The 12,297-nt window shown below is 41.6% G+C and overlaps 1 protein-coding gene across 2 annotated transcripts; it reads left to right on the top strand.

Annotated features, from left to right (window-relative positions):
* Positions 1-324: 324 nt before the first annotated feature.
* Positions 325-11,728, top strand: LOC139623084 (fibulin-7). 2 transcript variants are annotated; one of them, XM_071480976.1, is made up of 8 exons: positions 325-441; positions 2,061-2,223; positions 3,843-4,019; positions 6,248-6,373; positions 6,502-6,639; positions 7,215-7,352; positions 7,785-7,923; positions 9,596-11,728. In XM_071480976.1, the coding sequence occupies exons 2-8, from the start codon at positions 2,067-2,069 to the stop codon at positions 9,966-9,968; spliced, it is 1,248 nt and encodes a 415-aa protein (XP_071337077.1). In that variant the 5' UTR covers positions 325-441; positions 2,061-2,066; the 3' UTR covers positions 9,969-11,728. The 2 variants fall into 2 exon arrangements, with proteins under 2 accessions (XP_071337077.1, XP_071337076.1); XM_071480975.1 differs by lacking the exon at positions 325-441 and adding an exon at positions 461-799.
* Positions 11,729-12,297: the final 569 nt, after the last annotated feature.

Genomic DNA, 12,297 nt, shown 5'->3' on the forward strand with positions numbered 1-12,297 from the left:
TCTCTTGTGTCGTTCCGCCCGTCAGTCCCGTCAGCTACCACCTGGTGCCGCTCCGGCTCCACACGTCAGACACAAACACACCAGTGTTTGTGTAACGGTGACCAGCGTAGTGTGCGTCCAGCGGTGTGTGATGTGTTCAGTGGATAGAGCAAATGATAGACTGCCCGACAGTGTAGCAGTGAACCTCACAGTAACACTCAACTGTGAAGCTGAAATACACATAAATACTTGAGGAAAGCAGTCGTGTTCTTAAGAAATCCAGTCAGTTTGCAATGAAAAGGAATTATTATTATTATTATTATTTATTTTACCCTTAATGGCCGTGTAAACAAACATAAAAGTCCTACTATACTTGTGCCATTTGCCAGCTACAGCTGACTTCATTCTGTGTGAAACTTCCCTTTTCAGCAGACAGAGAGACAGATGTAAGAAGGAAAACTGGTGAGTGTTTGGGAGTATCTCGGTGGGAGGGATTCCTGCTGCAGCACATTTAGGTGGCGTGCAGAGCTCAGAGGCTGAACTGTCCAAGAGCGCAGCTCCAGAGGCTGGAGCGCATCTCTGTCTCAGACACCTGATGAGCATCTTTCAAACTCTTTGACCTCATTTTTACAAGAGTGAACTGTTTTGGGGGGATTTTGTCGGAGTGCCATAAAATAACAACAAGCCTGCTAAATCTTTGAGAATATCAACAGGGAAAGGTATTATTGCGGGACTGTAAGGGATGGCACTGTCTTTTCGACGCAGGTGTTTGCTTCTGCTGTGCTTCACAGCCATTCAGACTGGCAATGCCGCAGTCCAGGTAAGAGTAATTTACTTTACACTAGTTCATGTAAACAACTCACTTGTCCAAGAGGAACTACAGCCTGGTAAACTGACTCAATAAAGTATGTGACTCTTATGAAATATTCATACAGGCCTATTTGATGAAAAGCAATTCATAATATCTTAATCTTCCATCTTACTCTACAACTAGCAGTGAAGTTGTTTTTTACACTGGTTTCCATCAGTTGCAGTTGTGTTATAGGGCTATATAACACTTTAAGTTTTGCAGATTTTTTGATCACAGTCTACAGTTTCCACTGGAGGAATGACTTCATACTTTTTGAATTACACACAAAAATATTGTAGCATCTGGATATGAATCCTCTCATGTCTTGTCAGCTGGTGGCATTTCCCCTTTGCCTGGGGCAGGTAAAATGAGCAGAGAACTATCTAACTACTGCACATGTCCAAACTAAGTGCACAATGTGAATTTTAATGTATTGAAATTAGAAATTACAAAGCCCCAAAAATGCCAGTGCAGGAATTCAAGGCATGCAGCACAGAGAAATTGTTCCAATGAGCATGTGATTAATAAACCCTCCTGAAAGGATTAGAGGCACTTTCTCTGAGGAACTTTGTAATGGCTTGACAGGCTTTCTCCCTCGAGTAACTGCTAGTGGCACCCATGCTGTTTTCAGTCTGCCCATTCAGGATTATCCAATGAGCATATGCCTTCCTACCACCATGCAAAATATACAGAGGAACAGCATTTTGGACTTAGGTCCCACTAACATCTGCCAGACAGCTTTTGTCCAGCTGTGTCTGCCACTGGAGTTGTGGTAGTAAGTGGAAAGGGGTGAGGGAGAGAAGAAGAGAGATGGTAGGCCTTGAATATCTCAAATGTGAGTGCAATGAGGTCTAATGGAAAACAGTGGAAAGCTGAAATCGTTTTAAGTAGAAGAAATCATGATGAGTTACTGTATCATACACACACAATAAAAAACATCTCACTAATATGCCCTGTGTGTGTTACATAATGTATTTTTATATCAATGAAAACCTTAACAACCACAGGCCTACCAAAAAGATGGATTTAGTTTCAATGACATCATGCGCCACAGCTGCACATTAATGTTTATTCACTGCTCATGTTTTATATTTTATGACCATTTAACTGAGGGAACCTTTATTTCTGTGCTTATTTTTTCTTGTTGGAAAGTCATTGCATTCAGAAACATTTCGCCAAGACTCTTTTACAGCTCTTAATTCTGCTCATAGTGCTTATGCTTTCTTCACAGACGTGCATGGATAAGCACCAGGTGGTTGGGGTCCTCCGTCAAATGGAGAAGTTTCTGAAAGGACAGGAGATGCGATTCACAGAGGGTCTCCGGATCATGAAGTCAAAGCTGGCAGCGCTGCAGAACTCTGTCTCCAAGTTACCTCAAGCAGATCAGTCAGCTGGTGAGTAACAGACTGATAGTAATGCACAGCACCAAACTTGTCGTCATATTCATTGTCATAATCCTCATTATTGACATCTTAACTTATCGTAGTGGGAAAAGCACAGTGCGGACTATACAGGGATGCACAATATGTCGCCATAATATTTCATACATCTTGTATAAATGAATTTTAACACAGAAAAACTGAAATTATGTTCTAATTTTACAAAAAACTGGATCATGGACAATTGTTAAAATTAGTCTATTTGCTCAGGTAAACAAATTAATAAACATGCAGAGTTTTTATTTATTGAAGTTAGAAACTACCGTTTGTTCAAAGGCTGTTAGAGAAGCACAATTTCTAATATATATATTCTACCATAATCTGCTTATTTGACCATTTAGCATAGATATTGTCAGTAGCAATACTTCTACATAAATCAAGATACAGAATGGATTAATTTTATAGTTGTGCCACTGATCGTACAAACACACAGTATATGGTTGGCTGTAAAAAAGATTTTACCAAAAGTGTGGTCATTTAATTTGCAGTCCACGCTGTATAAAGCTTCATACGCATGCATGATATGACTGACGTTTTTGTTCAGTAGTTCAGTGAATGATTGCTTAGTTAAATATAATACAAAATTCCACGTATTAAATTCACAACATTTTAGGAACACTCAGTCAACTAGTAACAATAAGGAGCCAGAGATGACTTCTTGTGTTATGGGATTACAGATTCATCCAACAGCACAGCGCCATCTCAGTTACAGAGCTGGGTACTTGACAGGGGAAGTGGATTTGTGGAATTGTGTTGTTTGGCAGCAAGCAGTCAGGCCAATTTGTTAGTGATGGACCAGTGCAGTCCATAACTCTCCTCTGGAGAGGACTTGGCAAGACAGGAAGAAGCTGATATTTTACATTTGCAGCAATAAAGGCTCAACAAAATGAAAAGACAAGAGCAAAATCAGTGCACCAACTGCTTTAAGTGCTCACATCAGGATCAAATCCAAAAGTATTTGGATTTAGGTGTTGTAGATGTATTCTTTTTTTTCAAATGATATAAATACATAGTGCACATAGATTTTTTTGCGTAGCTTAACCCTGTCGATGAAACTCATGTTGGTCTGCAAAACATCTGACTCAAAAATTGGTCATAAAAAGGCACAATATGACAAAATTGGCACTACAAACATGAGCTGGACATGATTGAGGTCTGGCAATGCAAGACTTATCTGAAATGTGCTGTTTTCACTTGAGATTGAAAAAATAGAAAATATTTTCTCACAATCATCCAAGTTGGAGGAAGCACAAACATCTTATAAAAGTCAAAAATGCAATCCATCCACAGTGTTTTGTAATGCAATTACATTATATATTATACAAGCTTTAAATGTTCCAGAACAACACAACATAGTATAGCATTTGGCTTCTGATGCAGTTCTGACTCACAGGAATGGCCGGTCCTCTGCTGATTGACTGTAAACGAGGCATTTGAACCATTCTTTCCCATGAAGGCTCTGCACTGCCCAGTGACACGTGTATATCCCCAGGCAGAGAATGCCAGAGGATGTTGGGAGGCTTACTCCACATCTGACCAGCCTTCCTCTCGTGCTGTCTGTGTCTCTCCCACAGCTCCCACCACCTGCCCCTCCCTGGAAGCCCCAGCTCATGGAACCAAGTTTGGCTCAAAGTATTTTGTTGGACATGAGGTCCATTTCACTTGTTCCCAGGGCTACCATCTTGTCGGTTCTGCCACACGTGTTTGCCGGGAAAATGGCACCTGGACTGGCATCAGTGCCGTCTGTAAAGGTGAGTCTCCCTTGGAGTTTATAATTTATAGTGGGACACAAGTGTCACGTTTGGTTTAGGTGAAGAATGGACTCTCATTTCAGCTACAATATGTTTTAATCATTGGATAAGGAGCTTTTGACTGCCATTATTTCCTCCACATACAAATACACATCCACTACCACCTACTGTATGCATGACTTGGTGAAATGTTTTGTGCCATGGCTGCTATGTATGAGCATTATTCACTGCTGAGCAAAAATCCCCACACCCATTTAGGGCGACCTGGGCTCAGTAGTGTCTGAAAGCCAGGCTGAAAGGGGCAGCAGCCCTGAGGCCAAACTGAGCTCCTCACACACATTCACACAGATAACATGCAAAGAAAAGAGCCTTTCTTTGAAAGGGCTGGAGCTCCTCAGCATACTGAATGAAGCCCTCGTTAAAATGGCATTAAATGTCTCTGAACACAGAAAAACACCTGTACTGCATTCCACTGTGGGGTGCCTTCCCCTCCCGGTTTCTACTCCTCATGAACAGCACTTGGGCTACTGTAAGATTGCCCCCCCCCCCTCTCTTGCTCATGTTTCTCCAATTCTTTTACAGCAATCCCACTGGACGGGGTTAGGTCCAGACATTATACCCACACCATGGTCTGATAGCACAGAAGTATGCTAAGCATGCTATTGATAGCCTGTTCAGCCTCTGCTGGTGGCACTCTTCCAAAAATTCCAAGTGGCACACTCAGTAGAACATGTGCATACGTTTATTGACATTCATGGTTAAACCAACATGAGAAGGCTCGACTCTACACAGTATTATCATGTTTTTCAACCCAGCACAAGAGGTCTAAATTTAGTCATGCTTAAAAAGTTGTATTAACAGAGTCTGAAAAGTTAAAAAGAGTTTAAAAATATTTAGCAGATTGAAGTGGGCCTTTTCATGTTATGGCCCTGTGGTGGCCCCTGGGGCAAGCCAAATAAACATTAAAGGGATTGGTTGTCATCCAGTCTACTATGGCTTCAGCACTGGAGCTGAAAGAGCAGCAGAAACCATCTGCACAATGTTCAGAGCTGGCTACAGAGGCAAAGATCATAAGGCATGATGTACTGTTTATCCACTGGTTTCCTAACTTTGACAGACAGAACATGTTTTGGAGCTGCCAGGAGATCACCAATTAGAGTCATCTTACCTTCTGTTGTTGTTCAGAGAATATTTTATGCAGGCCTACCATCTTGTTGGCCACTGTTTGATGATTAACTACGTATGAGCAGACACACATAAGTCAATAAACATAACATTGGTGAGTGTATGAATGGATGTACTCTGTACACACAGCATGTATTCATTAGGTACTGTACTATTGTAGTGTAGTCTAGGAGACCATAAAAAGCTTGTATATATGTATATATGAAGTATATATGAAGTTTGCATGAAAACAAGTAGAACTGTTTGAAATATTTGTGGGAACTTTTTGAGAAGGGAATGACAGCGAGGTACTTCACAGCTGTTTGTTTTGCTGAAAGAAAACAGCTTTAAATCTTTAAAACAACAAATGCGTTTATCATTTTTATTCTTTTTTTTTTTTTTTTTACCGTGCTGTTACCTTACAAGTGTAATATAGCACAAGGTCACATTGTCTAACACCAACAACTTAAACTTTTAACTTTGAAGATGCACATGGATTTTCTTGAATTACACTTTAATAATGTTAGTTATTAGATGTCCTAAATATAGAACTGCTTTTCCACAAATGGAATAAATAAAAGGGCATCACTGACTTACAGTTGACGTACTGCGTCCATAATTACAGTACCAGTTTCCTATTCGGAAGTATCAGTTATCAAACTGGGTGGACTCACATTGGGCACTCGATGGATGGATGGTAGACAGGAAAGACTTACAGAGACCCTTTCATTTATTTCTGCATTTCTTTACACAATTCCAGTTAAACTTGAAGCAAATTCTGTTGTAGTTCACCTTTTTTCATATTATTTTAAAAGTGTTTCAAACAGGACCTTATCTTACCATCTTTTTTCATTAGGTTGTTTGATAAATAGACACAATTTTGGCCAAATTCTTTTTCATTTTCATCTCTGGATTGTGTTTCTCAGAAGGAAGTAGCTCTAATGCGACTGGCCAAAATAGTGACTGTTGTGCCTTTTATCCATAAGAAGTTAAGTTAGAAAATTACTGGAGACCGATGAGGACGTTTCTTGACAAGTTAAGATCTTTCTCTCCCACACCCACAGATATAAGTGAGTGTGCAAGTAATCCCTGTCAAAATGGAGGTACCTGTGTGGAAGGTGTTAACCAGTACAAATGCACCTGCCCCCAGAACTGGAGTGGCTCTCACTGCCAGCACCAAACCCAAACAGGTCAGTACCACAAAATGAATGTCTGAGACTCAAACTGAGTTTTACCACTACATGTCTGTGCAGTGTGTCCTCCTCTAGGTCAAATAGTAGCCCAGGTTTTTAACTTTTCATTTTCTCTCCTAATGCAGCACCACCTGAGTGGAGTGTTATGAACGATCCAGCGTTCAGCCGGAGACCTCGCTGTGCCCAAGTGAACAGAGCCCAACACTGCAGCTGTGATGCAGGCTTTCACATGAGTGGCACCTCTGACAACAGTATCTGTCAGGGTGAGCTGTAATCAGGTGTTACTTAACTGATCCCTGCTGCGACATTCTCCCCTTTTGCTGCTCCTCCTCACAGGGAGGCAGGGTCAGCTACAGAGCAGTTCCCCTCCAGCTGGCCATCCTGCTCACCGACATCGCCGCAGGGCAAACAGCAGATGTTAGATCCCTGAACACCTGAATCGTTTACTCCTCTAGAGATTTATATGGTTACAAATGGGTGTAATCTGTAGAGCCAGTCTGTGACAAACAAAATAATCCTCTCGAGAGGTCTCAAGCTGATTAGCATCCATTTAGGTCACAGTTCAGTTGTTTTTAAGATGTAATTGGTTTAGTAACATTTTGAAATGAGAGTTTTCATGTTGTTGCTTCAAATGTGTTTATGTCCAAGATGGTCAAAGTGCAAAACTGAGGGACCTAAATGCTGAAGACAACAACATACCTTGGTTCCTGTTGTAAACTGCAGGAGGTGTATCATTACCTATATCCCAAACACCTCCTCCCTTCAAGTCAACTTCTATATGCGCAAGGCATATAGAAACAAGGCATTTACATGCATTTCTTCTTCTGTTTCGTGACAGATGTAAACGAGTGTGAAGTGTACCGGCTGGACCAAGGAGGGAAGCTGTGCGTCCACGAGTGTGTGAATGTCCCCGGCTCGTACCATTGCTCTTGCCCCAGCGGCTACAAGTTGCTCCCAGATGGGCGGAGCTGTGAGGGTGAGTGACAAGAAGCAACAGGGGACAAAGGCTCATTCACAGGGATCGTGGCTGCAGATCTAGCTGGGTATTTAGCTATGGACAGGCATACCTGTGAGTTAGAAAGACGAGAAGCCTTTTAGCAGCAGAGTTTTTAGTTTCTGCAGAGGTGTCTGTCGGTCTTGCAAACCTTGGTACCACTTTCATTAGCACCTCTGAAGCTTACAGTGCTTGCCAGTGGAATGAATGACCTCACCCTTTCCCAGCAGAAGGGATCTTTAGGACATGAGGCGTTTGTGGGAGACTAAACTAAAAAAAAACAAATAAACAATCACAGCACAGCACCCCCTGCTCAGACTGTGGTAACCAGGAAGCAGGGAGTCAGTCTGGCAAGTCTCTCTCTCTCTCTCCCCGCTTCTCATTCTTACATGCCTGCGCTGTTTTGTCTTCCAGATGTGGACGAGTGTTTAAGCCAGCAGCACAACTGTAGCCGAGGGACAACTTGTATCAACAGGGGTGGAGGCTTTCAGTGCGTCAATCCAGAGTGTCCCCGTTCTCATGGCAACATCAGCTATGTCAAGACATCTCCCTTGTAAGTGGATACAGCACAGTGTGACCGGTTTGTTTTTCTTTGTCATTTGTTCTGTCAGTGAATACATGTTGAAAAAAAACAAACCAGGACCACATCTCCCCCGTTTCAGCAGGAAAGTGTCATCAACTTTCAAATGACCCTCTGCGTACTAAATCAGAGCCAAGTGGGAGACACTAATGAGCATGGTAGTGAGAAAGATCTGTCATTGATGAGGTGCATCCAAGCAAGGTGTTACAGCCTCAAATTCTCCAGCTAAACCATTTTCATACAATTTGGGACTTATCTTGGTAGATTTGGCCATCATTGGTATAACATTACATAGAAATAACATTAAAGTCACCATTATAAATGCGGAGATCTGGCAACGCAGCAACACCACTAACAGCCAAGGTAGCAAAACTTTTTTGGAGGAGAAATCGAAGGCTGCCACTGAAACTGTTCACAACAGTTTTAGTTATGTAGTTATTGTAGTTATTGTTCCTGGTATAACATTTTAGATGCACTCACCTTCAGTTTTACCTTCAAATGAAGTGGTGTAGATAATCTTGCTAAAAGGTTGACTGTTGTGTAAACCCTGTCTGCTTGAGACTCTTGCCCAATCATTGTAACAATGCCCCCATTTCTCCCAGATCTTACTTTCATGAATACAGTACAATAACAAAAAATAGTTGTGGTTATAGCTGTATTATAGTGATGCAAATAGTTCCTGACAAAGAACATGCATGCTCAGCAGAACTTCACTGAATGACGTCAGTTTTTGTTCTTTGAAACCATGTAGAACGTCTGTGCACTGGACAAATGTTTGGAGACATTACAACTTCCATCTCCTGTTTGCCAGTCATCAGCAAGCTGCCTCATTTAAAAGCATGAAACAAAGCTCTGTCTGCTTCTAGTGAACCATCAATGTGGTGAAATACTGCTCCACCGCCAGCAACGGGGACGGATAAATATTTAGGAAAGAAAGTAGGAAATCGAGTAAGCCAGTAGCTGTGTCCCAATTCTATGCTCCATGCTAATGCTGAGCAGGTTTTTAGTTTGTAATGCATTCACAATGAAAAAGTGAGTGACTGAATGAAGTATACTATCAGGTATCAGTGTGCATACCGAATCCACTTCATATTCATGTCCCAGAATGCAGTGTTTAAAGGAAATAACCACTTACAGCTGCAAGAACTTAAAACAAATTACAGATGATGGTGTGATGCAGGAAGATCTCAGCAAATTAAAAAAATGTGTCTTTGGAAAAACAGTTCCCTTACCTTTTATAAAGTATTTTATTGGTAATTGCAATCTACAGTTTGATTGATGTCTGTCAGTGTGTGGTACATTGGTACATTATGTATTCTGTTATTATGCAGTATGGAATTGAAAGCAAGTGAAAGTTAGTGTTTGTGAGAGGGGACGTAAGAAGTAACAAGTTCTGCCCACAACAGAAAGAAATTCACAGTCATGATCTAATACTTCAGGGTGCTTGACCTCAAATGTGCTGTATGTAGATGTGTCATTTCTCTTAAGTCACAAAGAAGCTGTTATGAACACTTTCTCACAGGGATAGATTAATTATGTAACCGTTTCTCCATGACAACTGTTTAACACATGGAGAATGGAAACCATTTACCACTTCGTCCTGTAATGACCCCGGCTTAATAATGGCTGCATTTCTGTCTTTCAGTCAGTGTGAGAGAAACCCCTGCCCCATGGACAGCCGCTCCTGCCACCTTGCTCCTAAGACTGTGTCCTTCCACTACCTATCTCTGCCCTCCAACCTGCAGACTCCTGCCACACTTTTCCGTATGGCGACCGCGGCAGCCCCCGGGCGCACTGGGCCAGACAGTCTGCGCTTCGGCATAGTGGGTGGAAACTCCCGAGGCATCTTTGTCATGCAGCGTTCAGACAGACAGACTGGTGAGCTGATACTGGTCCAGCAGCTGCGTGGGCCACAGGAGATCAGCATTGATGTGGACATGTCTGAGTACAGCGACCGCACCTTTCAGGCCAAGCATGTGGCCAGGGTCCATGTAATGGTTTCACCTTACAACTTCTAAGAGCAAGGTTTGAGAGGAGGAAGACTAGAAGCAGAAAGATGATGAGGAACAGGAAAGAGTGTTTTTTCTGATAGCGTTTCTTCATCCCCTATCAGAAGTTCTTTTGTCTGAGCAGCCATTCGCAGGACAGCATTTGTTCAGTGGCCAAATTACCAAAAGAGAGAGAGAGAGAGACAATATGTAAAGTGGCAATAGACAACTTTTCCCCGCAGTGTTTTCAAATTGGCGCCACTTTCGCAAAGACCCCATCGAATATAACAGAATATAGTAAGTTTCAACACTGCTCATTTAGGAAAGGTCAGTGCCACAAAACATGCTCTTTGTTCAGATTATCGAACAGACAATGAATCATACATATTTGTTTCTGGCTGCTAGCAGTAGTGCTAGCAATATGGCTCTGGCTATCAGCCTGGCTATTGTGCCAAGCAAGAAACAGCCATAAGAATTTCAATTTGATCTCAGTGCTATGATAAAGGCAGTGTAAAACACCCAGTTGTTTTAATGCTTTGGCCAGTTTTGTTACTTACGGATCTAGTAGAAATGAGGACAACTAAAATGTTGGTTCTCTCTATAGACAACTTGGACAAATCTTGGTGGGTGAGTGGACCTTAAAAAAATCCATAAAGTTTTACCGGCCCAGTCAGTTTCTTTACCGGCCTTCGCTCCGGTCCCAGCGGATAAGTCCAAGGCAAAATTTCTGTCCCAGTCTGACCATGGCTCCCTCCATTGAGTGACCACCTATCCAAGGTTCACTCTTGTTTTCTCTCGGTTTCTGTCAGTGTCCCTCTTCACCTCCTTTGCCTCCTCTGACAACAGGGCTCTTTCTCTTTTGCCATGTAGGGTTTCCACATTCACTCTGGTTCCACCATCTGTCATTTCCACTACCTGGGGAAAGCTACTTGGCATAACTTGGTTACACAGTGGCAGATGCACTTTTGTGCCGTAAATCGAGTCTTCATTTTTCAGCAAAATTCGTGCCCGGTGAAAGACAAAATTGCAAAAGTGAAAGCAAAGCATGTAGGGAACCAGTATGCCAGTGGTGTCATTATTCAATAGCCATTGTATTGTGTAATCAACATCAACTTCATAATGATAAGTTAAAACAAAAAAGTTGTCTATTTCCACTTTAACAGCTATATTATCAATATAACAATATATGCCAAAACACATCATAGATGCTTCTTTAAGTAGTGTCAGTATGAGCGATGACTGAGGATGTTTGACTGAGTGAGTCCGAATGCATGAAAACTAGCTAAACGAAGGGGAGGGGTGGATAACTGTCATTACTGTCGCTTTGTATTTGTATTTTTATGTCTATCATATATCATGTCTGAGCAGCTCAGGGTCAGGCCCTGGGGCTGATGCACTGCCCTCGCTTTATCGATGATAAATCCCTATAAGACATTAGTGCTCCTGTGGCTCTAATTTATTGGAAATATTGTTGCTGATTTCTACATTGTAACATACTGTGCGCCACAAGGTTAGCTTCCATCATATACTGTATATTTGTTTTTTTTTGTACTAGCTTGCTTTGTTGAAGGCACCAGTCATTATACTAAGGGAGTTTTTTTTTTAACAGTAGACGCAGTTGTGCACCTGGGCATATTTCCTCTATTACTCATATTCTGTATGTTACCCAGAAATAGTCTCATTATATTCTAAATCATAGATGATTTGGCAAATTTGCCAATGCACTACATAATTTATCTGGAATTTTAATTGTCTCTGCATAACTGAAATAAAGTCAGTCCAACATTTCAGTATTTGTTAGGACTACCTCACTTGATGCTGAACAGTGTGCTATTAAATGTTCTTGTGGTGTTTGCTTGTTCTCATTCGACATCCATTAAGAGTGAATTTTAATGAGTGAAATACAAACCAACACACGGTTGGTAAATGAATGCTGAACGATGGCTATAAAAAGGACTCTGAATGGATGGATAAAAGGTTAGAGAGGAAGAATGTGTGCTTTATAATAATAACCCTTGGTGCAGCAGTTCACAGAAAATACAGGTCGAAGCAGCAGTTCCCATATGTCTTAGAAACAAAAGGAGTTTCTAATTGACTTGAATACCAGAAACTAACTGTCACATTTCAAAAACATATCTCAGTGTGTCTATGTGTTGCGGAAAGAAGAGACTAATGTTCAACACATGTGTTCTCTTAACTTCCTTCACTCCTCTCACGTCTCCATCCAGGGGTTTATATTGCAATAAAAGGGGCCAGAAAAGCTGCATGCTTTCAGGAGGGAGTAGATGGTGAGAATCAAAACACATGCCCTGACGGCACACACTGCTTTGAAAATGACAACATGCCTTAATGGCGGGCC

Source organism: Trachinotus anak, unplaced genomic scaffold (genome assembly GCF_046630095.1).
Source record: "Trachinotus anak isolate AG129_WGS33_773 ecotype Australia unplaced genomic scaffold, CSIRO_AGI_Tana_v1 ptg000007l, whole genome shotgun sequence".
NCBI classification, from domain to species: domain Eukaryota; kingdom Metazoa; phylum Chordata; class Actinopteri; order Carangiformes; family Carangidae; genus Trachinotus; species Trachinotus anak.